This window comes from Canis lupus, chromosome X (genome assembly GCF_048164855.1).
Source record: "Canis lupus baileyi chromosome X, mCanLup2.hap1, whole genome shotgun sequence".
Lineage (NCBI taxonomy): Eukaryota > Metazoa > Chordata > Mammalia > Carnivora > Canidae > Canis > Canis lupus.
Window position 1 is genome coordinate 66,443,685 of NC_132876.1, and position 25,957 is coordinate 66,469,641.

Sequence of the window (25,957 nt, forward strand, 5' to 3'; positions counted from 1 at the left end):
GTTGTGGGCTGTCGTTTCCTGTCGCTGCTTGGTAACAATGGGGAAGATAATGGCTGCCTGAGCAACGTCTCGGAGCAGGCGCTAGGCTAGAGGCGGGTCTCAACCAGCGACTCATCGGAGGCGGGCTTGAGAGCAGCGGCAGGGGAGGCGCGCAGGATCCTCAGCGGCGGCAGCAGCCAAACCGACGGAGTCGGACCCGACACTAAAACCGAGTAAGTGAAGCCTTGGGAAATCCTCTTGAGAAATGGATGGAGAGCGAGGGAAAGACAGCGGAGCTGCAGCTGCCGTGTTCTCTCAAAATGGCCTGAGTCCCGCGTTGTGGCGGACGCTCAGCACCGCCTCCGGACCCCAGGCGCTGATTGCTGCGGGGGGCTCCGTGGCGTAGTCGCCGCTGCCATTTTAGTCACAGTCTCTTGAAGAAGGGGAAGGAGGTGGGTAGTACTTCCTCTCCGTGGCGGTGCGAGCCAAAGCCGGGGGCCCTCCACAGTCTGGAGAAATTGGGGGAGGCGATTTTTGAGTGTTGGCCTCAGGCGTGAGAATCTTTGATAGTCTTAAATTTTTCTCTTTGGTTATCTGGAGGCGTCCCTCGCCTTCCCATCCCCCCTTTTATATGGCGGGCTTGGGTTTGGGAAAAGGGGGAAATATCAGTCTGCTCTAAGTCAGCTGCTGGGAACTCTTGGGCCTTAGATTTCCCAGGATTTGCAAAACCCCATTTTGAGCCCTTTTGCTGGGTACTATCAATTAGGCGCCCCCTGGGGCCACGATGACATCTTCCCTGAGGATCCGGGGCAACTGTGGTTTTGCTCCCTTACTCAATAACCCTGGCATAGCCCTTGCCAGATATCACTGCAAGGATCCCCTGAAAAGGCAGGGAAAAGCCATTGCGTGTTGTTTTTTCCCTGGGTAAGGGTGGGAATTGGGCCAAATGATTTTCAACTTAATTTCCGTTCAATCCGGCAACAACCCAACCCCTCCCCCCTCAAAGAGAAAAGCCTAAGGGTCTCGGCTTTTGCGGGCGGTACCTGCCACGTACGCCATAGCTTTAGTAACTAGTATTAACCGGTTGGGCTTCTGCTTCCTGAATACTCAGTCCCTTTTTCCCTTATGCTGATTAATTTCAAGATGGAGGAGACAGCCACGTTCCTTCCCTAGACAGTTTCCCCATACTTATTCCACAGGTTACTCTGGGAATCTGAGGCCTAGCAGTCTTGTTATTTAGGTCATTCTTTTTGTTTGGGGGCAAGAGGAAGCATTTATATCAGGTTGTCATCCACCATTTGCGAGGTCCCACATTAATTTTTTGGTGCAAATAAAGAGCCCGCATTTCCTCAATCAGAATTAACCGCAGTCGCTTTGGATGATTGAAGGGAGGAAGAAATAAATGTACTATAGTCGTTTCTACTACTAGAAACATGTATTTGATTCTTCCTCATTAAAGACAAAATTACTCATATCACCCTATCAGGTACGTTATGTCCATCCTGAATGACTTGCGACCAGGCAGGCACAATTAGAGCCCTCCAAAAATCAGTTTTCTAGATTATAAAAATAAAGTACCCAGGAAGACCAATCCAGATGCTTTTTAAAGTATGATTTAGGAAACTGTTGCACTGAAAAATGTTTCATTCTTTAGCCTAAGTATCTTGATGATCTTTCATACTTTAGTTTCTCCATAGACTACTGTAATGTGCCAAGTAAGTCCTTGAAAGTATCAGAATCTGAAAATATTACTGGTTTGAAAAAGAAAGGCCTATTTTAAGCAAGCTTATATTAAAAGGTAGATTGGCTTTCAGCCTTTAAAGAAAATCTGATATCTAACACAAGATTCCTGGTTTCCTCTGACCTTCTCCATCTTCCCAAATATCCTAATTAGGTTGGGTTATGGGGTGTGTAACTTAAGATATATAGGATGTGTTTTTTTGAGGATGTGTCTATTTCATAGAAAATGTGTATCTTATGAAAGAGGAAGAATAATGGATTCTTTTTTTTTCTAGAGCAGAGAGTGAAGAAAACTAAAATCCAGTTTATTGTATTACAATACTATGTCATAACAGTCAGGTAATTTATTTTTTGTTGCGTCTCCTGATGATTTATGTGTAGAATGCATGTTTAAAAATATTTATTTTGTATTGCAGGCCCTGTAATTGGATGGGCTTATTTGATATATGTTTATTGGTGTTGGGCATTTTTCATAATGAGAATGGGTATTTTTCATTGGGAATTCAAAGGGTAGTGTGTCTGAATAACTGAAACTCTGCTAGTGTTTATCTGTGAATTTTCCTCTTTTAAAATAATGTCTGAAGTTTACCAGTACCCATATAAAACAGAAAGAACAAAATAGAAATTTGCTGCTTTAAATCATTGTTGGTGGGATGGGTCTAAATAAATAGCGTTTAAATGTTCATTGAATAACTAAATGAAATATCAGTAGAATATCTTGCAGGAATGTAATCTTACATTATTTTGTGTGGTGTTCATTTTTTTCCTTTAAGATCCAAAATGTCATAATTAATATATAATACTCTGATATTAACTCCTTTCATCATCATCATCATTGTTAAGGTAAGCACATAATTTATTGCCTTAACCAGGATGCTTTTTTTATGCCAACAGGTGCAAACCTGTATTGTGCCAAGCAAACGGGGATGGAGTTAGCCTAAATTCATAACTAACTTGAATGCTTATGTGCTGTGTCCTGTGCTTCACATGCATGACTTTATAATCTTCACAGCAAAGCCTTGTGAGGATATTAGCTGTTTTACCTAGTTAACTGAGACTCAAGGAAGTTAAACATTTTGTCCTCAATTAAATAGCTAATAAGTAGTAGAGCCCCCATTTTAACCCAGGTCTCTCTGATGCTGAAGTCACTAAACTTTTATGCCTCTAGACTTAATTGCTCTCTAATTAGATTGAAAAAGGAAAGAAAATAAAATTTGTAATTAAAGAATGTGTAGGTTATGTCATATCCAAAACTTTTGTTCCCACTTAAAGGGAATCTGCTTTATGATGCAGGTGACACTTTTTTTTTAGCAATTTCCCTCTCCCCTTCTTTGTGAAATGTTTTTAAGGAAAAATGGTTTTAAGAAATAGCTTAATGTAATGATATCCAGAAATGTTGTGCTGGTTGGATATATTCTTTCAGGTTAGCTAACATGTGAGGACTTAATACAGTAGGTCAAATGGGACGTCTGCATCTATGGAATTATAAATATATTTTTACATAGCCTTAGTAGATTGCAAAATAGAGCAAATCACTCACCAGCTTCTTGTGTTTTGAGTTACCATAGAGTAGATAACAAATTAGAAATGAAAAGTTCTCTCTCAAATCTAGACCCAATGAGGTGCTAGAATTTTGGGCCACTGCCTATGACATGTTTCTCTTTTGTAAGTCTACTTCCTTATCATCTCTATAACACATAGATTTCCAAAACCTTATGACCCATCGATTTCACAAAGTATCAGTTTACATAATCCATAGACATTTTGAAGAAAGCAGTTATACTTCCATGTCTTTTTTCCTTTATTATTTTTCCCACCCTTGAATATGGAAATTTCCCAGATAATCAAACATTTCATTTTTCCTGTCATCAGTTGAGGTTTTATTTTTTTTTAATATGAAAATCTTGGCAGTTTTGAACAATTCAGGAATATGTTTATGAATTTGTGGTTTTGCTTCTAAAGTGTATGGTTGATCTTTTTGTTGTAGATTTTCTGACCCAAGACTTTAATTTCATTAGTTATAGCAGTACCTACATATGTGTGAGACAAATATCTATAGACAGTTCATGGTGTGTATATAGATTTGTGGACCTTTTGCAATAATTTCATGACTACAGATTGGGCTGCCATTATAACATTTGTATGGTGGTGAACATGATACTTTGTAGGAGGAAGGAGATACTTGTGTTCAATATTTTAAACTTTATTTAGAATGAAGAATGAATGGTTTCTTTCCTCTCACTCTTCACTTAACTGTAGGGAAAAAGAAGTTAACTCTTAATTACAATTTTCATTTTTTTATTGACCAAAGTTCCTGTTAATGTCAATTGCATCTAAGGTGACCATATTAATTTATCCAAGCTGGAATGCTTTTGAGAGTGAAAGAGGACCGTATTAATAATTACTATGGGACAACAGGTGTAGATTGCCATTCTTCTGGACAAACTGGGGACATATGGTGACTTGTTATCATTTCTATGTAGGAACACTGGTTCAGGAAGCACAGTTGTCAGCATGTTTGGTTTTGTAACAAAACTGTTTTCCTCAAATAACATAACAGTCATTTGTATAGGTAATGCTTTCTTTTTTTTTGGTCAAGAGATTTTAATTTTAAAGATTCGCTTCACTTACTAAGAAGTTAATTTTTGATGGAAAGCTCATGTTCTTAAATTAGTACCTTATCGATTAACACCAAAATTGCTGGTAATCAGTGATTTTACATTAATAACTTTTTTTTAAACACATGAACATTTTGTTTTTTTTTTTTTTGACTTCTTGGGACTAATGAGAAGGCAGAATCGAGTTTGTGTGGGTTAAGACCAAATTCTAATTTAGTAACATAGCTCAATAAAAAAAGAACATGAAATGGGTAATCGAAGATTAAATTTACTTTCTAAAGTACTTGAGTGAACAGAAATGTCATTAATGGTTTTCTTTTTTAACTAACTTGTTCCTATGAATTGATAGCATTTGATTTGTTTGATCTCTGTCCTCTGATTCGTTGATGTTCTTATTAATAGTCTTTCGATTTAACTGTTTTAGAGGATTTGTAATAGAACTGTTTGTGAGCTGCAAGTCAGTAGACTTCCTGCCAAGAGATGAGACACATGAGGGACATTTCTGAATCCTTTTTTTCCCCTGCTGTCCTTTTCAAGTGGTAACAATAGAAGAATATAAAGGAGGCTCGAGTAACACGGCCATGCAGATACTATTTTATAATATTGTATTGCTATAATAGCATCAACAGTGGTAGAAATCTTGGTAGCATCTTTTGACAGGCCACTATTGGAAATAATAAACAAATTGTGTGGGTGGTGACAGACCTCATGCAATGGGTAAAGGTAGTGAAATATCACCCTGTTCTGTTTTTTTTTTTTTTTTTTTAGAGAGGGATGCTTTATATATGTTTTGAAAAAAGTAAGATAGTCACAAAAGAGAGACAGAAGGGCATAAGTGAAATGGTAGCAAGAAAAGCACAGCTTTTTAAGCTTATATCCTAGTTATTCATGTTGTTTCTTAAGCTTTATTTTTGACCTATTATCATAATGTGACCTGGGCTATATTTTATTCATAGTCACAGATTCATAGAGCTGGAAGGTACCTTATGGATGGTTTTAATCCAGTGCTCTTAATATTGATGAAGATCCTGAGGCACAAGAGATTAAGTGAATTGACCAAATTTACATAGGGTTAATGTTATAGCCAAGACTAGAACCCAGTATCTCCTTTTTTTTTTTCTTTTCACAGAACCAAATTCCACCCTTTTACTGATAGGATAAAAAAAAGCTATCTGATTGTCAGTCATCTTTTATTTGTTTTGTTACAAATCTGTAAAATTTTAATTAAACATTTTGTATATAAAGAATTCTCAACACTTTTGGAGGCTATATACACACAATGGTACTTTATATTGTGACCTCAAATTCAGTGGTTCTTTGTAATTTGACTTTTTAAAAAACTGCATGAGGTATTTTTTATTTTGGCAATGGTATTATTGAACTATTTATTGACAAGTATCACATGTCATTAATTTTCGTTTATTTGAGGTTCTTCATGAAGCTCTGTTGCAAAGTGATGCTTGTTCTTTTTCAGTATGATACATTTTATGTTGCTACTATCTTTTTTTTTAATTGGCATGTTCTGCTTTAGAACACTATTGAGCTGGGAGCTTTTATGAACACAAAAGATGAATATGCTCAAGATACTTTGGTAGTTAGTTGATTCTAAGTTACCTTGATTCTTCCTTCCCACATACCTTTTTGTTTTTAAGAAGAGATGATTTCTTCCAGACTTAATAGATGTGGCTTATTTTTAAATTAATATTCACACAAGCATTTGAATTTCAGAATTTAGTTTTATATAAGTCTTTTGTTGAACAGTATTTTGGTACCTTGAGTTTCCTTCATTGGATACTATGATGCAGTATGTCTATTGAATATATATGTGTGCTTAGCACCATGTCTCTTGCCCCATTAGTAGTGAAAGATATGGTTTAAGTAACTTTTCACCCTAATGTAACAAAATTGCATTTTTAAAGTTTGGAGTACATGGATGAAGAGAATTAATGAGAGACTTTTAACAGTGGTCAGAAACATATAATATACTAATATATAATAATGACTATAGAAGAAGTTGAGATCACTAACAGTGCTTTAAAATTCTCAAGGTGAATAAAATCTGTCTTAAATTCCCTGATTACAGAATAAACCTCAGGTTTGGTTTTCTTACTGGCTTGTCCTCGCTGGAGTTAATTTACCTGACACAGTCATACATTCATTGACCAAATGAGTAGTTTTTGAAATGACTGGGCAAAATTTCCAATTTGGCTGCATGTTTCCAGGATTGAATTTGGATATATTGGCACACAGTACTCTGAAAGAAATAAGGTTAATAAAATAGGCTATTTTTTGTTTTTAAAACAAAAATACTAAAACTTGACTTATTCAAAAGTAAGTCCTGCTTGGTTCATATTGCTTATAAAAGATATTTTGTTATTTTGGGAGTTTTCATACCAAGAGTGAACATGGTATAAACAGCTCATAGTGAGGTTGAATACTTTCGACATGCCTATTGGGATGGAAGGAATGTGTTTTAAGGTATGTAGTTTTGGGATATTATTGGGAGGTGGTTGTTCATTCAGTGAAAAGTTGACTGGATTTGGAATTAGGAGACCTGGATTTAATTACTGGCTCTTTCTACGTATTAGCCACATGGCCTTTGGCAAATCACTTTCTCTTTCTATACTTCTGTTAGGTATAAAATATAGGTGACTATTCCTACTTTATAGGATTGTTGTAAGGATTAAATGAAATATATATGGAGGGCCTGTGTAAATAAATGGTGGTGGGTATTGCTTATAACTAGGAAGAGACCCAAGTGACTTAACAGTTAAATATTTGTTCTCTTAAATTGTTCTGTTGGTAAGCTTTTATAGAAATATTAAGTTTAAAAGTGTCTGATGTTAATTATATACCTAATCCACAATTTTTTACTTAACCCACATGAATATTATAACTGAAAGTAAGATAACTAAATATAGAGTTAAGATCCTCTCTTTTATAATGAAAGAAGGAGCCCAGGAACGTGGGAGGATTCTTCTTTCCTTTTAGTAGTTAATTTTTTTAAAAAATTTTATTTATTTATTCATGGGAGACACACCAAGAGAGGCAGAAACATTGGCAGAGGGAGAAGCAGGCTCCCTGCAGAGAGCCCGAAGTGTGACTCCATCCTAGGACTCCAGGATCACTCCCTGAGCCAAAGGCAGACCCCCAACCACTGAGTAGTTAAATTGGAAATGTATTGCAGTGTCCACCATAAAAGTAGAATCGAGAGACCCATTTTGGTAACAATTCTTTATTAAAATTTGACACCAAAATGGAGAGAGCACTATATTTGATCATTTGAATTATGATGTCCTGACATCTTTAGCGTGTTTAACTGTTAAAATGTTCATTTTCACTTACCAGTAGTGATACTACATCTACCAAGGGCTGAACTTGTGACTTAAATTTATTATATTTTTTTCATTTTGTGCCACTTAGGTAATAAAGGGACTGCTTAAAATAAGACCAAACTCATGGGTGGGTGGGGTGTATGTAAAATTATTTTACAAGGCATTTGAGGACATTGCTTACATTCAGGATTCCCCCCCCCTTTTTTTCCCAAAATGAAATTCCTTCTAGTCCAGGGGAGCCATGTCAGTGCTGAAATCTCTTGCCCCCCCACCCCCCTCGCCCAGCCTAGGAGAAATGCAGTTAGGCAGACAGGAGGCAAGAGTAGGGAGGCAAATCAGATTTTTCTCTCCTTGTCCCCTAACCAACTACAAGAAACAAACTGCTTCTTTAATGGGAATCTATACCTTAGCAAAAACATTGTGTTCTGTTTAATGAAGTCTTGCTGGTCTGGTTGCAGTTTTGAAATAAATAAGTGTGTTGCAGGGATGTCATGTGGGAAAATCATTTTCCTTGATTTTCTCTGGTATATATATGAGAAGGGGAAAGGAGAAAAGGATGTGATTGTGGAAGTAATAGTAATTTGGACAATCGTGTAGTAATTTGGACAATCGTGTTGCTTTGTGAGTGTGTCTCATTGTTAAAATGTTGAATTTAGAGATAAAATTAAACCAAGATAAAAATTCTTGCATGGACTACACTAACCTGTAAGTTCACCAGGCAAGAGCTGTTTAGTCAACAGTCCCTAAAATCACAGTGTCAGTAGGGTCTTGTATAGATGTATAATGTTTTATCTCTACTTGACATGTAGGAAATGATAGAAATTCTCAAAGGTTAGGAATGAATCTTGAAGATTGGTGAGCATAGGAAAGAATCATCTATTCCATGTGAATTTGTAGAATATTCAGCATTATTTTATGTTTGGAAAACATAAAGAGGATATAGAAGTAGTGGATTTATAGAGTATGAAAAATATAGTGGGAACACATTGAAAGTCTTCCCTTAATGTGGGATTTCTCTACCTTACAAACATTTTTTTTTTCAAATTGCACTGCCCAGTGGGATAGCCACTAAGCACGTGAAATGTCACCAGTGTAACTGTGGAGCTGAACTTTTCGTTTTCTTTAATTTTAACTAAGTTAAATAAAAACTGAAGGAGTGTGTATTTTCTCATTAAATACAACTTTGTTCTTTTGGCAGGACTACATTTTACTTTAACCATTGAAAATTTAGTGTCCAACTTGAGATGTATTGTGAATATAAAATACCGCATTTCAAGACTTAAGTATTAAGAAAAGAATATAAAACATCTAATTTTTTATAATGAGAACATGTTAACATGATACTTCGGTGTTGGGTATATAAGATTACTAACATTATTTCAAAGATAGAAAAGACCGGGACGCCTGGGTGGCTCAGCGGTTGAGTATCTGCCTTCAGCTCAGGCCATGATCCCGGGTCTGGGGTCTGGGGATCGAGGCCCACGTCAGGCCCCCTGCGAGGAGCCTGCTGCTTCTTTTGTCTGTGTCTCTGCCTCTCTCGTTCTCTGAGTCTCTCATAAATGAATAAATAAAATCTTTTTTTTTTTTTTTTAAAGAAAAGACCATGTAAGGCACAAAGTGCCACTCTTAGTGGCTCAGACAAACACTGTGCAGGTATGGATGAGAAAATTGCTAGCCGAGCAAGTAATAGCTTCTTAGGAGGTAAGATTTCATTGAACCTGAAATGAGGGGAGACTAAGAAAGGGCTGAGGGAACAGGGTTAGTTGAAGTGTAAAGGTAGTGAAGTACAAGGTGTATTGGAGGGCAGAGATGGAACCCCTTAAGTGAATTGGTCTTGTCAAAGTGTTACAACAAAATTATGGCGCTGGAATATGTAGCTATTTTAATAGGACCCTAGGCCCAGAATAGAAAACCAGGAGACATTCCCATCCTTAATGACATTTTAGTTCAAAGGGTCTTTTGAAGTCAGTCTATTCAAACTCCTAGCTAATAAGGAATCTCCTCTTAATATCCTGCCTGTGCTTGAATGTTTCCAGAGAATGCGTAGTTTGCTTGCTTCAAGAGGCTGGTGGCATCTCCACTTTTGGACAGTTTGTTAGAGCTTTGTATTAAAAGAATTTTCTGCTTCCATATTTCTTCAGCTATTGTCCCTGGTGTGATTCTGTGGTTCTGCTCTTTCATGCTATAACTGTAAACATTTGACATTGGTGATCATGCCCATTTTTAGTCTTGTCTTCAGGCTAGATATCTCCAGGTAATTCAGCATTTCCTTTTTGGTGTTCCCTAGCTTATCATCTTGGTCACTCTAGATCTGAACAACAGATTATAGTGGGTCTGTTACTCCTTTTATTTAAATACTGTGATCTATGAAAGCACCAGGAGACTCTCTTAGGTTCCATAGCAGGTCAAACAGGCTTTTTATTGACTTCTGTTAACTTAAGAATCTTCAGATCTTCTTCATGTGAACTGCTTTTTTCACAGGAGTTGGTTTCCCCCCTACTCTGTACTCTTACTAGGGGTTATTTTAGTTTGACAGTCCTTCATAAAGCATTCAGGATAGCACATTTTATCAACATTTTTGTTGATTTCAGCTCATCCTCATAATCCACTGAGAATTTAGGGCATTATTTATCATAAACATACATCTTCATTACTAATTCCCAGCTTTGAGTTGCTTAGATTTGGTTAGCATGTCTTTGATATGGTTCTTTTTTAAATGCTGAAGACAGGACTGTTTGCAGGTTAACATTGCTTTGAGGGTGGTGTTTGACAGCTGTGAATCTGTTAAACTGTATTGTCTTCATGCTCTTTGCTACTCATGCCGTGCTTCTTATGATCAGCAGCATCAGCAGCACTTGGAGGCTTATTTAAAATGCAGGTTCTCAGGCCCCATCCCAAATCTACTGAATCAGAATCTTTTTTAAAATTTGCCATGTGATTCACTCATATGCTGAAGTTACAGAAGTGCTGACTTTAGCTTACATTTCTCCGTGACGCTAAGGATGTAAAATCTTCTCAGACTCTGCAGAAGTCAAGCCAGACTAGTCAACAGTGTTATCCTTACATGTTCCTGTCAAAGAGATTCTCAACCCTAACTGCACAATAGAATTCTATTGTAGAATAGAATTTTTAAAATATTGCTAGCTGGCCAATTCCAGAGAAAGTTTCCCAGGTGATTCTAATGTGCAAATCAAGGTTGAGAACTATTCCTCTGTCACGCAAATAAGGTTAATTTGGCAGTGAACCCCACTTCTGGTGAACAAATTTTCTACTACATGTTTGCTATATATCTGATAGTCTTTACAGAATTTCCCCCTAGGTTTATTGTCAGATTTTGCTATGCTAAGTTGATAGACTTCACTCTATTTGAAGATTATTAGGTCATTTCTAAATCTAGTATTTTTAGTGTCTTTTCAGTTCTCTGTGATTTCTCAAAGATTAACATTAGAAGTTTTGCAGTTTGGGGTCTTTATTCTCTTTGAGAAGTTTGTTTTTCCATGGTTTACCCCTGGAAAGTGATTCTCCTTGTTGAATAAAATAGAAACAAAACAGAAGTTAGGTTCTTCTACCTTTCATCCTTTGTTAATATACCAACTCCCCCACCTACTCAGTACAAGACCCTTTTCTTGTTTCAGACTACGTCTTTCAAAGCCATTTTAAAAATCTCCCATATTTTTGTAAGTTTCTGTTCCATATGGGCTTTAACCTCCCTGACACTCTTCTTCAGATTTTATGCCATTCTTATAACAGTCCTTCGTGTGTGAGTTTTCTGTTATCTTTGGTTCATGTCCTTCAAATGTCAGAACTTTTCAGACATTTCTGTTGTCTTTCAAGATTTTTGTTTTGAAAGCCTTTCATCCCTACTGAGTTGTACTTTTTTATAAATTATTTTTGGGGCACCTGGGTGGCTCAGTTGGCTAGGTGTCCGGCTCTTGATTTTGGCTCAGGTCATTATCAGGATTGTGAGATGGAGCCTCGCATCAGGCTCCTCATGGAGCCTGCATAAGAATCTCTCCTCTCCCTCTCCCTCTTCCCTGCCCCATGCTCTCTCTCAAAAGAAAATTTATAAATTATTTTTAGAACTATTTACTGATCCTTCACAAGTGGACTTTGTCCTAACTTTCATGTTGTTAACTTTAAAAATAGTAAGTGCTTAAGAACATAAGTGAATATTACTGGTGGTTTTATTTGGTTTGAAGAATTATGGCTGAAGTTTCTTTTTCCTTTATGCTTTTCTGTATTTTTTTTAAGTTAGCTGCTTACTGTTCCCAATACAAAATTGTATTCCTTAGCTACATATGGAAAATTTTGGCTTTCTTCTGTTTGTTTTTTACTTTTCATTGCCTGACCTATATAACTTTAAGCTGTTGATTTCCAGTCTTCTTAAAGTTTCAAGTTCTAAAAACCAGACAGGTAGAGAAGCTTGTTTTGTTTGTTTGTTTTACTATCTGAAAGAGGGTTTGTTTTTATTTTTGTCTTTAGTATTGAATTGTGAACATCCAGATACTTCATGTGTTGTGGTGGGATTAAATCTTAGCACCAATATAGATTACCTCTTCCACAATCAGATTTGCATATTTTCATGGAATTAACTTTTTTTTTTTCATTGTGATCTTAAGGTCAAACTGGCGTTGAAAGAAGAACTAGAGGATGAAATACTTTGTTTGGCATCTTATTTTAGATTGCTTACTACTGTTGTCTTCATTGGTGTGGTTGGTTGAGAGTAATAGAAAAGCCAGGTAGTAATTTGTTCTTTTGCTTTGCTGATCAGAAAATAAAATTGAGGGATCCCTGGGTGGTGCAGCGGTTTGGCGCCTGCCTTTGGCCCAGGGCGCGATCCTGGAGACCCGGGATCGAGTCCCACGTCGGGCTCCCGGTGCATGGAGCCTGCTTCTCCCTCTGCCTGTGTCTCTTGCCTCTCTCTCTCTCTCTCTCTCTCTCTCTCTCTCTCTCTATCTATCATAAATAAATAAAAATTAAAAAAAAGAAAAGAAAATTGAGCATATTACATAGTAACTTAGAAAGAGAAGCCCAAATTTCTACAAAGTTTTTCTTGATAAAACTCAAAATGTAGTAATAATGATGATGGGGTAGTGTTTTGTAATTTAGGTTTAATAACAAGAAGAATGGCATTCTTTTTTGGAGGGATAATGTTTTGCTTAATCAGGGCTAAATATATTCCTCATCAAAACTATTTGCAGATACTCATCTCGTGTTACTGACTTGAAATGAGATTTTCCATATCTCCTTTTTTTTTAAAGATTCTATTTATTCATGAGAGACACACACACACACAGAGAGAGAGGCAGAGACATAGTCAGAGGGAGAAGCAAGCTCCTCACAGGGAACCTGATGTGGGACCCAATCCCGGGATCACTCCCTGAGCTGAAGGCAGACACTCAACCACTGAGCCACCCAGGCATCCCATCAATATCTCATTTTTGGTAATGTCTTTCACACATAGAGGTACAAGAAAATCTTGAAGATATTGCAGGTTCAATTCCAAACTAACATAATAAGCAAATATTGCAGTAAAACAAGTCAAATGAATTTTTTGGTTTCCCAGTGCATATAAAAGTTACGTTTACACTATACTGAAGTCTGTGAAGTGTACAATAGCATTATGTCTAAAAAGCAATGCAGAGCTTAATTTAAAAATGCCTTAGTGCTAAAAAAAATGTTAACCGTCATTTGAACTTTCAGTGAGTCATAGTCTTTTTGCTGATAGAGGTTCTTGCCTCGACATTGCTGCAGCTTCTACATCAGCACTTGCTGCTTCACTTTGCACTTTTATGGTATGGAGATGACTTCTTAAGCCTCATGAACCCACCTTTGAGCTTTTCTTGTGCACTCTCCTTACCTCTCTCAACCTTCATAGAATTGAAGAGAGTTTCGGCCGTTGCTCTGGATTAGACTTTGGCTTAAGGGAATGTTGGGGCTGGTTTGATCTTCCTATCCAGACCACTGAAACTTTCTCCATATCAGCAATAAGGCTGTTGCACTTTCTTATATCATTCATATATTCACTGAATTTCAGCTTTAATTTCCTTCAAGAACTTTTCCTTTGCATCCACCATTTGGCTGTGGCTTTTTGGCTTATCATGGCTTTTGACATGGCTTCCTCACTAAGCTTAATCGTTTCTAGCTTTTGATAAGAAGTGGGGGAGGTGTGATTTTTCCTTTCATCTGTACACTTAGAGGCCATTGTAGGTTTATTAATTGGCCTAATTTCAATATTGTGTCTCAGAATAGGGAAGCTCAAGGAAAGGGAAGGAGACAAGGGAACAGGTGGAGCAGTCAAAAACACATCTATCCGTTAAGTTTGCCGTCCTATATGGGTATGGTGCATGGCACCCCAAAAACAATTACAACATCAAAGATAACTGATCGTGGATCACCATAACAGCTATGATAATGATGAAAAGCTTGAAATATTCCAGTAATTACCAAAATGTGAGACAGAGATATGAAGTGAACTAATGCTGCTAGAAAAATAGCACCAGTAGACTTGCTCCCTGCAGGGTTGTCACAAAGCTTTCAGTTCATTAAAAAACAGTGTCTGAAGCACAACAAAACGTGATATACCTATATTGCTATGTTATCAATACTTGTGGATATCTATCCATATATTTATCCCTTAAAGAAGGCATCTATAGAATTCATTTGATATTTACCTTTTAGTGTATCATTACACAGCAGTTATCACTTTTATTTTTTTAATTGAAGTTCGATTTGCCAACATACAGTGTTAACACCAAGGGCTCATCCCATCAAGTGCCCTCCTCAGTGCCCGTCACCCAGATACCCCATCCCCACGCCCGCCTTCCCTTCCACTACCCTTTGTTTGTTTCCCAGAGTTAGGAGTCTCTCATGTTTTGTCTCCCTCTCTAATTTTTCCCATTTTCCCTCCTTTCCCTTAAAATCCCTTTCACTATTTCTTATATTTCCTGTATGAGTGAAGCCATATGATGATTGTCCTTCTCTGATTGACTTAAATCAAGGTTAGGTGGAAACTCCTCAGATACATAATTAAATGGATTTTGAAATAAGGAAATTTTCTTTGTACTTGAAATAAAGTCCGAAAAAAGCTTCTGGAACTGTAATTTGTGCTTAGAAAATAAATCTGCTACAAATTTGTATGGGAATGGAGCTCTTGTTTCTTTGATGGCATAAGAAGTGCATAAAGCAGCTTGCTTGACGTGATTCCAGTGTTGTTAAAATGATTTTACTGCAGTATGTTTTGCATATAGGTGCTGTTATCAAGTAGCAGAGCAAGTTAGGATATTCAGCTTCTATTTATGACAAATTCAGAGAACTGGTGATGGTTGAGTCCACAATAAAATTCACCATTAACACTACTGGTTCAGTAATGTGATAGATTCAGATAGTTTCTACAAACTATCTGCTGATGAATAATACAAGGAATAACCATAGACTTTAAGCACCTTACATTTTCACAAGCTTTATGAATTTGTCCAACTTGTCTTTTGCTGCTTTACACATACAGTTGCCACCTCTTCAGTTACAACACATCTTAGCAGACTCCACTTCAAACTGTATGTAGTGTTTTTACTCAACTTTTTTGAAATACCACCTGAAGTTGCTCCATGCAGATTATTCATAGAGGCTACTTTATAGTTACTTCAAACTTCTGGAGTAATCAACACTTGATTCTTTGAATAAACAACTGAATAGTATCAATTACATTTGTTGACTCATCAAGGGCCAAGAAAAAACACTCAAAATCATTTGCTGTCTCATTTTTCAATCAATTATGACATATCACAATATCCTGGGGTTTTTAAGCAACTGTTCTCACCAAAAGGCTAATAATCAACTTTATTTCCTCTGGACACATTTCTTTAGCTTCTGCAGTCAGGCACAGTTTTAATTAATTCACCATCAATAATACAGCTTTTCTTGCATAGCCAACAAACAAGCAACTTGGAAACTTACTGTGATTGAAGCCTTGTCTTTTATCCTTATGAGAAAATATTTTGTGTTGAGATATTTTATTTTAAATTTTCCAATTTTTCGGACTGTAATTTTTCGGACTTTTGTGATGAATACTTGATCTGATCACATGAACATGTATATTACATTAGCACAGTTAAGTAGTGTCATTGCATACTAAACTCAGTCTTTTCCATCTCACAACAGAATAATCCATACTATGCCTTTAAGAGTGACATTCAAAGTACACTTTTGCTTCATTTGACATGAGAATGTGCCAGTAATTTCTTAAAATGTCATAGTATGGTGAAATGCACAGCACTTGAAATGCTGTCAGGTTACATAACTGCAATTTATAAGGCACAGGTCATCACCAGTACAAAGCAGTGAGAGTGCCACATTCCATCTATTTGGCTCTGCCATCGTAGCACAGAAGTAGTCACAGACAGCGTGTAAATGAATGTATATGACTGTATTTCAATAAAACTTGATGAACACTGGAATTTGAATTTCAAACATCACAAAACATTTCCCTTTTGTAAAAAACAGTCTTTGAAAGTGTAAAAACCATTCTTTGATCTCAAGGAAAAAAATAGGCACCAGGGTGGATTTTGGCCCATGGGCCGTAGTTTGCAAATTCCTGACCTACTTTTTTCCTAATATAACAGCGCTTTTTCAGGAGTTTTTCTTTTATGAAATTTTATTCATATGAGATCTTAAAATTCACATCTTGACCTGCATTCTGGATTTTCACATAATTAAAAGTGTTCTACAGAGCACATGCTAACTTTTGTTTTCAAGATTGGATTGATCTCCTTTCTCCTTTTAGATAATTTTCCACTTGTTCATCAAGATGGAAAGCTCAGATTCTAACGATAAAGGAAGTGGTGATCAGTCTGCAGCACAGCGCAGAAGTCAGATGGACCGATTGGATCGGGAAGAAGCTTTCTATCAATTTGTAAATAACCTGAGTGAAGAAGATTATAGACTTATGAGGGATAACAATTTGCTAGGCACCCCAGGTATGTGATGTGTAAAGATTTATATATGTAAATTACTGGTTTTTTAAAAAAATCACTTATTTTAAAAATCTGTTTCTTCAGCCATTATGAAGTATGATTTTAATGCAGTGGATACAGAATGACATTATTGCTGTACTTACTGCCTGGTTCTGTTCATTCCTATTTGCAATTATCCTATATCATATTTTTCAGTTAAGAATTATATTATGAACTTAGAGCAAGCTGAATTGAAAAAGTGGAACTTAACAATATTTTTATTTTTAGTTAGCTTTATTTGATTTACTAGAGATAAATCTTAAGGGTGGAAGAGCTAATGGGAATGTTAGTTCCTAGGACAGACTTCTTTTTTTCTTATTTCTGATTCCAAGATTATGTTCCAGTCATAATCCTCCAAAGCTGTCCTTGGGTAAAATAGTCAGTTTAGGACTTTGTGCTTGGTGATTCTTTTTTGCCAAGTTAGGTCCCATTTGATCCTGATTAAAATTCATTATCTCCGGTGCTCCTCCATTCTATTTAGTTCTAACCTTTGAGTTATTGTATACATTTTAAAACGTAAGGTGTTAGGAGAGGGAGTGCATTTTGAGCCAACCATACCAGACTTGAATCAGGATGCTGAAGTTGGTATTCTGGCCCTGCCATTTCTTAATACATCAGTCTATCACTTAGTCTCAGTTTCCTTATTTTAAAATGCAGATAATAATTTCCACCTCCCAGAGTTAGAGTTTAAAAGCGTGGGATAAAAAAAAAATAAAAAAAAAAAATAAAAGCGTGGGATATCGTATGCAAAAGCACTTAGTAAACTGGAAAGAAACTTGGCATAAATTGTAATGTCATGCCCCCAAAGAAGTAAATTTTATCCAGGTTCCTACTCCATCGCCATTTTTATTTGTAATTTGGCAAACATTTCTAAACTATTTTCAGGTGAAAGTACTGAGGAAGAGTTGCTGAGAAGACTACAACAAATTAAAGAGGGCCCACCACCACAAAACTCAGATGAAAACAGAGGTATATTTTGTTTTGGGTGGGGGTGGGTAGGGGCTGAAGTAGATCAGGAACTACTGGAAATGTCAGCCAAAGATTATCCAGAAACAGGACAAATTAATTTAGTGCTAAGGAACTGTTAACAAAAAAGAGAACTGGCATTTTCTTGGTATTTGGCGAAAATGTCAACATGTTTTTTTTTTCTGCTTCACCTTTGAGTTTATATTAATTGAGACATAGTGAAAAATGGCCTATTTAAATGTGTTGGATTTTTTTTTTATTTTGCATCTCCGTTGAAATTTCCTCCCACCTACTGAATTATTTCTTCCTTATAAACATGTGCACTTTCCACCAGCAGAAAGAAATGCTGTATTCTCTAACCTGATGGTTCTCAATGGATTATATCTCCACCCCTGTCCCAGGGACACTGGCAATGTCTTTAGACATTTTTGGTTGTTGTCACAGCTAGGGGTTTGCTACTAGTATCTAGTGGGTGGAGGCCAAGGATGCTGGCAAACATCACAACATACTAAAACTCATTAACAGCGCAGCCCCCACAACAAAGAATTATCTGGCTCAAAATGGAAATAGTGCCACTGTTGAGAAATCCTGCTTTTAATTTGAAGTAGGATTGTAGGAAATTTCACTGTCTGACATAGGCTATAATAATAATTTGGTTCTTGAGCATGCCATTATATATACCATGCTAGGTGCAAACTGTTCATTTGGTCTGATCTCTAATTTTGTGTTAATTTAAAATCTTGGCAATAAAGTATTAGAATACTTTTGAAGCAGTAAGCCCTGTTTCTATTTTTGCAGTGGCCACAGCAGTCTTGTATTTTAAAAGTCCTGTATTATCAAAGGCACTTAAGTCAGGATCCTAGAGGAAATGTAGACTAATGAAAATTTGACAAAAATGCAATTTGAACTAAAATACTAGCCCTGTACCCTAACTGGCATTTACCTTGTTTGATTAATGTTTTGACAGTGGACTCAAAAAATGTCTTCTGACAGTCCACAGTGGTATCATAAGCTCTGTATATGATGAAATACTGAAAATAGACTTCCTCCTGATTCCCTTTAGATAAACTTTCCCTAAATTTCTTTAGGAATAGCTTGCTCTTTCAAAATGGAATTGGAAAAAAATGGAATTGAAAGATTCCTGCCTTTACTTGCAAATCTATGCAGTATAGTTCACAAAAATCTGTAAATGTGAAATCTATTCAGAATCTTTGTCCTTTTTTTCTAACACAGTTTCAGAGTACTATTACATGATTGTCCTAATTTTAGTAGTTCCTGTTTCTCCCTCTTCCCTCCCTTTTTTAAAAACAGGTGGAGACTCTTCAGATGATGTATCTAATGGTGACTCTATAATAGACTGGCTTAACTCTGTCAGACAAACTGGAAATACAACAAGAAGTGGGCAAAGAGGAAACCAATCTTGGAGAGCAGTGAGCCGGACTAATCCAAACAGTGGTGATTTCAGATTCAGCTTAGAGATCAATGTTAACCGTAATAATGGGAGCCAAAATCCAGAGAATGAAAATGAGCCATCTGCAAGACGTTCTGGTGGAGAAAATACAGACAACAGCAGCCAAAGGCAAGTCGAAAATCCACGATCTGAACCAACATCCACAAGGCCATCCAGATCAGAACGAAATTCAACTGAAGCGTTAACGGGAGAAGTCGCACCTACCAGAGGTCAGAGAAGGGCAAGAAGCAGGAGTCCAGATCATCGGAGAACCCGAGCAAGAGCTGAAAGAAGTAGGTCACCTCTGCATCCAATGAGTGAAATTCCACGAAGATCTCATCATAGTATCTCATCTCAGACTTTTGAGCATCCTTTGGTGAATGAGACCGAGGGAAGTTCTAGAACCCGGCACCATGTGACATTGAGACAGCAAATAAGTGGACCCGATTTGCTAAGTAGAGGTCTTTTTGCAGCTTCTGGAACAAGAAATGCCTCCCAAGGAGCAGGTTCTTCAGACACAGCCAGCAGTGGTGAATCTACAGGATCAGGACAGAGACCTCCAACCATAGTCCTTGATCTTCAAGTAAGAAGAGTTCGTCCCGGGGAATACCGGCAGAGGGATAGTATAGCTAGCAGAACTCGGTCAAGGTCTCAGACTCCAAACAATACCGTCACTTACGAAAGTGAACGAGGAGGTTTTAGGCGTACATTTTCACGTTCTGAACGGGCAGGTGTGAGAACCTATGTCAGTACCATCAGAATTCCGATTCGTAGAATTTTAAATACTGGTTTAAGTGAGACTACATCTGTTGCAATTCAGACCATGTTAAGGCAGATAATGACAGGTTTTGGCGAGCTAAGCTATTTTATGTACAGTGATAGTGATTCAGAGCCTAGTGGCTCAGTCTCAAGTCGAAATGTGGAAAGGGCAGAGTCACGGAATGGAAGAGGGGGTTCTGGTGGTAGTAGCAGTTCTGGTTCCAGTTCGAGTTCCAGTTCGAGTTCCAGTTCAAGCTCCAGTTCTAGTTCCAGTTCCAGTCCTAGTTCCAGTTCCAGTGGTGAAAGTTCAGAGACTAGCTCAGAGGTGTTTGAAGGCAGTAACGAAGGAAGCTCATCATCAGGCTCATCGGGTGCCAGGCGAGAGGGTCGACACAGGGCCCCGGTAACATTTGATGAAAGTGGCTCTTTGCCCTTCCTTAGTCTGGCTCAGTTTTTCCTCTTAAATGAGGATGATGATGACCAACCTAGAGGACTCACCAAAGAACAGATTGACAACTTGGCAATGAGAAGTTTTGGTGAAAACGATGCATTAAAAACCTGTAGTGTTTGCATTACAGAATATACAGAAGGCAACAAACTTCGTAAACTACCTTGTTCCCATGAGTACCATGTCCACTGCATCGATCGCTGGTTATCTGAGAATTCTACTTGTCCTATTTGTCGCAGAGCAGTCTTAGCTTCTGGTAACAGAGAAAGTGTTGTGTAATTAAGTTCTGAACTCTCAGCTACGTAGCTGGTATAGTGATGGGCAAACAGGAATCACTTGCTTTATGCCCACTTTTTGAGTGGTGCTTAAATGTAAAGTAGCAACCTGAATTGAGTCATTGCTTTCTGAATGAATCATTGTCCTTTTTCCAATTTCTGTTCCAGAATAAAAGGAAATATTTAAAAAGCAATGTTTTAGGACATAAAAATCTGATTTCAGTACCAGTAATTGATATTACTGATGATTTGTCATATATGCTTATCAGTTTTCTCCTTTGTTCTCTTAAAAGATCTGCCTTAGCAATGGCTCTTTATCTGTTTCTCACATTGATCTTTAACGTTTCCCATGCCATAGGAGAGAGGGGCAAAGGAAATTCCTAGTTTAGACTAAGTTTCAGTACGTTTCATAAGTGATTGCTTAAAGCTATACTATTCCCAGTTAATTAGTTGGCACACATTCAGCTACATGCTGAATATCATTTGTTCACCTTTCAGATGAGGTGATATTGGACGTCAGTGTAAATAACACTAAGGTTAGGATCTTCTAAGTGTGTAAGCATCTCCTAAGCCCATCACTGTGGCACACTGTAGAGTGAGCTTGTAGTTTAATTGAGATATTTATCTTGTGGAAATATTAAAAAAAAGCCTATGCTTGTGTAAGTGAAAAAATCACATTCATTTGTTTAAAAATGTAAAGCTATTTTGTAGAGGCTCAGTACTTTTCCAATGCACTGTTGTATTAATGCATTAAAAATTGTAAAGTACCATGCTTAGAAATGAAAAAAAAAACTGCTTTTTGTGAGCCAACGTAGTAAAAACCACACCAAACAAAGTACAAAGCTGCTTTTGTAAGTGTGTAGATGTCAAGAGCAGAACATATCTAGTATTTAATGTATGTGAACAGCTACTGTGACATGAAAAGGAAAGGACAGAGTGCAGAATTGAACTGCATTGAAGATACCAATGGAAACTGTATTTTTAACTTGGATTTAGGCAGGAAATGAAAGACGGGAGAAGTAAAGAAAACTGCTCTGAAGAATTTAAAATTTTTATGAAGACAGTAATCATACAGATGTGAACTGGTTTCATATGGTGAGGTCCTTGACACAGTATTCTACTTGAGCTGATGAAGTAGATTAACAAATCTGGTAGAGTTTTGGTTAAAAACAAAAAAACCACTACCACCTAGCACAAATTACGTTGATGTTTTTACAAGTCTGCTCCTCAAAAAAAGACAAAAGGAAGAAGGTGGAGGAAAGAGACTATAAACCACATTTAGCATAAGAATTGAAGTTGGTACAGATGTGTGTACTAATAGGAAAGTCTCAAATTTGCATTATTTTCGAGATTTGTCATTTAAGGTACCGGTGCACACTTGTTAATACTTCATTACTATGTAACACAGATCTAACATCTTATATTTAAAGGCCAGTTGAAGAATTAAGGGGTGTTTATCCTTTGTTGAAAGTGAATCATGTTGGGTCATTTGAGGTTCAAATTTTAATTGTGCTGCCCATATTTGAAGATGAGGCTGCTGACTCACAATCTATGGGACATGCATTTTGTGTTGCTTCCTTAATAATGAGATTAGGTTTGTGAAGAACCCCAGTACTTCTTGCCAAATTTCTCTTTTGAGGCCAGTTGGGGTTGGGATTAGTCTGACCGTGGAGGACTTGTTTGTTTATCTGGGAAAATTGGGAAAAGATAGTGGGCCCAAAGAGGAATTGAACACATCCTTGGTGTTTAAAGTGAAAACTACCCATGCTTAGTCAGATACTCTACAAAATAAACAGGCCTGCTTCAGGAATTCTCTGGCTACCTTAACTGTTATCAACTTAGCCATAAAGGTTGTCTCAAAGGTCATTCTTTCATATTTTCCTCTGGCTTTCACTCCTACCTAAGTATCAAGGAAATTAACATGTAAATATGGTAGTTGTTTACTAAGGATATGTACTGCTCTTGCAAGGAAATAATGTCCAAACAAAGCTTCACTTATTTTTTTTAATATAAGCAGATATCACTGTTTATGGCGCTTATGTAATACATTTTATCTTTTTAAAAAATTGTCCATGTAAAAGTCAGGATTCCTTTATATTTGTGAGCCTCCTTATCTCCTTTCCTAAGGGTGTAACCTACAATTCTCAGATCTGCAGGGTAGTCCTGATTGGCTAAAAATCCATTTTCCTCTTGGTATAAAATGTCCCATTATAAGGATGTTCATTTGAAATAGTTTAAGAACTGCAGCACATTCTAAGAATAAAAGTTATTGATAACAGGTACTTCCCTAACCTCTCAATATGTATTACTCATTTGTGAAGTATTAAAGTAAGAGGTAACTCCTGCAGAATGCTGGTTATGAATGTAGATATTGAAGCTATTCATAAACACTGGAAATAGAATTTTGTTTTTAGCCTTCAGTAGAGTGCACATATTGGACATGTGCATGTGGACACCTTTTTCAATAGCACTCATTAATTTCCATTGGATTGTGTAGAATGGATACAAATATTTTAGTGGAATTTGCTACTTAATTTTTTTACAAGGTCCATGACTATACTTACTAGTGTTGTGGACATTGAAGACAAGGTCATTTGTAGATGTCAGATGTACAATGGAGAACAAGAGTCTTTTTTTCCCCACCAGCATCCAAAACACGTATTCTCTTGAGGGAGCATTTTCTTTGAAAAGACTTTACATTTCATTTTGTATCTTTGCACTTTTTATTACAGAAAGGTTCTGTCTTGAAGATCAAGTTTGAACTTCATGCAGTAATAAGAACAAGAAAGAACAATGTTGGGAAATTACATTGTTCAAAGCATAGGGAAAATATTAAAACCCGAGTTTCCTTGAGTATTTCAGATATTTTTAAAAATTCACTTACTGGTATGAAGCGTTTGAGGTGTTATGTTGTTTAACTCCAAGCAGCTGACAAGGTTGAGATTTATTAGTACTAAAGCCAAAATCGAGCAAGTTAAGTTTAAAGTGTGCAGACTTTATCTATACCGACACTAGAAGACGAGTCATGTTGTTAATTTGGAATATTTGCTCTAAAAGAACACATTAGTTATACTTCAGTGGTGTTCATGGTTAATGGAGGTGGGGATTGAGAAGAGTGTTCACATTAGTGTTGGGAGTGTAGGAAATAATCAATTGTACAGTTAAGGTTTATTACCATGATTTTATGTGTGTGTGCGTGCGTGCACATGCACCACACACACATAATCTCTAAAAACATGATCATTGAGTTTATCCAAACTTTAAGATTAGGAAACTGCTTAGCTATAAGTGTTACCTCAAGTAATTTTTTTTTCCCTTGGGAAAACATGTCCTTTCTGTGCCAAGTGTTCTAATGTCAGTGTCTCAAATTGTATTCATGAAGGGTTATCACTTTCTATGCTTTTTTATTTAACCACCTGTTTCCCAGATGACCATGACTTGAAATTGGTCAAGCATCAATCATGTCTTTCAATCATTTCCCAAAATACCCATGTGATAGGGAGGTGAATGTTGCAAAATGCCTGTTAAAAGGTCACTTTTACAGCTTACTAGAATACAGTGGCACCTTGTGGTGGTTGTTGATACTTTTCTTTTAAAAATGGAGGATATTCCCCCTCCACCCCTTTTTATTCTCCTTTGTTCTTTTGTGAACAAAAAATACTAGTAATCGGCCTTGAATTTTTGAGTTTTAACTTACTGGCTTCCCTGTCAAATGTATTATCAATATTAAGTACGTAGAAGCCACATTTGCAGGGCACTTTTATTCTTTTCTTGTCTTATTATAAGACTGTGCTGACTGCTACTTTCTGAAGTATTCTGTACCTTAGTGATGCAAGAGATTGATAAGACACATATAGAAAGTGTCAGGCGTTTGTTTTTCCATTAAGCATAGTATAATTCTTCAGTATGTTTAATATTCAATAACAGTGTTGTAATTCATGGAGTTAACTAGTAAATTATATGCTTTTGAAGAACATTTGAAAATGTAAATCAACAAAAATAATCTTCATTTGGAAAGTTAAAAGTGCAAGGTCTGAGGAATGAGTATTTCACGTATTTCGAAATTGGATTTTTAGTTGAGCAAATAAGAAACAACTATGAATTAAGTACTTGCCCTTCAAAAGTTTTAACATTGTTAAATTGAGTTCTTAACTGGAACATTTCTAAAATACTATAATATTCCCAACAGGTGAGTGATCTCACTTGCTTTAGTAACTCCACTTTATATTTAAGATACAACATAGAATTCAGCTGTTATTGAAGTGTTGGAACTCTCAAGGGATAACAGTTTGTATCAGTTTTATGATTATTTTCATGTTTATATAGGTGTTTTAATTCAAATTTGAAGGAAAGGAACACTCATACAATTACAGTGAGATATTTGGTTTTGATTAGGATTTGTTTACTAAAGATCCACAAGCTGCTTTATAGTCACTTGGACTGAATGATACTTTGAATACATGCAACAAAAGTGAACCCCACCATACCACTGTGCCTCGTTATTTCAGGGTTCTTTTCAGTTCCTCATCTTGCATATTTATTCCAGTACTAAGGTATGGTTGAACCAGCTACCCAGCCTTACCTCTATTTAGTGCCCCTCTGCTAACATTCTTTTAACTGATTGATTGGTATGTATTTTAACTGTCAGGTGTTTGGATTTTACCTCTTGTTAGCTCCATTTGTCCCTGGTGCTGCTTTTAAAGATATAGGGCCATGTGATCAGGTATCAAATTGAGTAGGTACGCAGTTGGCCTGGTTATGTATCTGTGCCTGTTTTATCTTCTCCCAGGAAGAGCTGCTTTGGTATAGATGTTTACTTGGATTCATATATAAAGAATTGGGCAGCAATCTTAGAAAGCTTTCATAAGCCAAAAGAACCTGAAGGGATTTGGAGGGGGGATAGTAACAAAAGCTGCCTTTATGTCTTTGAACATGAAGCACATAAATGTATGTTCTGTAAAGACTAAAGTGATTGTTATACCAGGGCTTCCTGACCTCTGGGAGAGACTTTCAAAAAAAGCAGAAAGGAGCGCAAAGTGAAGTGAATTTGGTTGGCTTGTTTTTATCTGGTTTCTCATTTTCTTTCGATTTAAATCTGAACATAACACCCTTCTCCAATATCTATCCAGAAGACTCCTGGTTTGGAAGCCCTGTATTAAATTTTGAGAATGTACCCAGTTTTTTTTTTTTGTACAGTGCTTTATACCTGCTCAAAATTAACTTGTTTAATGCAAAACAAGACCTTGAAAGGTCAAGTCATATTAAGGCTGGTTTGATTATTAATAGTTATCTTTTAGGAAGAAGCTTTTTCCCTATGTAAGATGTCATACTGCAGATTTAAAATATAGACTATCAATAAAATGCATGAAGTGATCA

The 25,957-nt window shown here is 36.7% G+C and overlaps 1 protein-coding gene across 5 annotated transcripts; it reads left to right on the forward strand.

Moving 5' to 3' along the window:
* RLIM (ring finger protein, LIM domain interacting) lies at positions 1-25,957 on the forward strand. Of its 5 annotated transcripts, XM_072816577.1 has the most exons (6): positions 1-212; positions 1,995-2,058; positions 2,493-2,562; positions 16,455-16,647; positions 17,569-17,652; positions 18,961-25,957. In XM_072816577.1, exons 4-6 carry the CDS (start codon positions 16,479-16,481, stop codon positions 20,583-20,585), a joined length of 1,878 nt encoding a protein of 625 aa, XP_072672678.1. In that variant the 5' UTR covers positions 1-212; positions 1,995-2,058; positions 2,493-2,562; positions 16,455-16,478; the 3' UTR covers positions 20,586-25,957. The 5 variants fall into 5 exon arrangements, with proteins under 5 accessions (XP_072672678.1, XP_072672680.1, XP_072672677.1 ...); XM_072816579.1 differs by lacking the exon at positions 2,493-2,562 and having other exon boundaries at positions 1-431; XM_072816576.1 differs by lacking the exon at positions 2,493-2,562.

Excerpts from the sequence above, each read along its gene's own strand:
- RLIM (XM_072816579.1), top strand. The coding sequence starts at position 16,479 with ATGGAAAGCTCAGATTCTAACGATAAAGGAAGTGGTGATCAGTCTGCA. Across the intron at positions 16,648-17,568 it reads CAATTTGCTAGGCACCCCAG|GTGAAAGTACTGAGGAAGAG; the intron begins GTATGTGATGTG and ends AACTATTTTCAG. Across the intron at positions 17,653-18,960 it reads AAACTCAGATGAAAACAGAG|GTGGAGACTCTTCAGATGAT; the intron begins GTATATTTTGTT and ends TTTTAAAAACAG.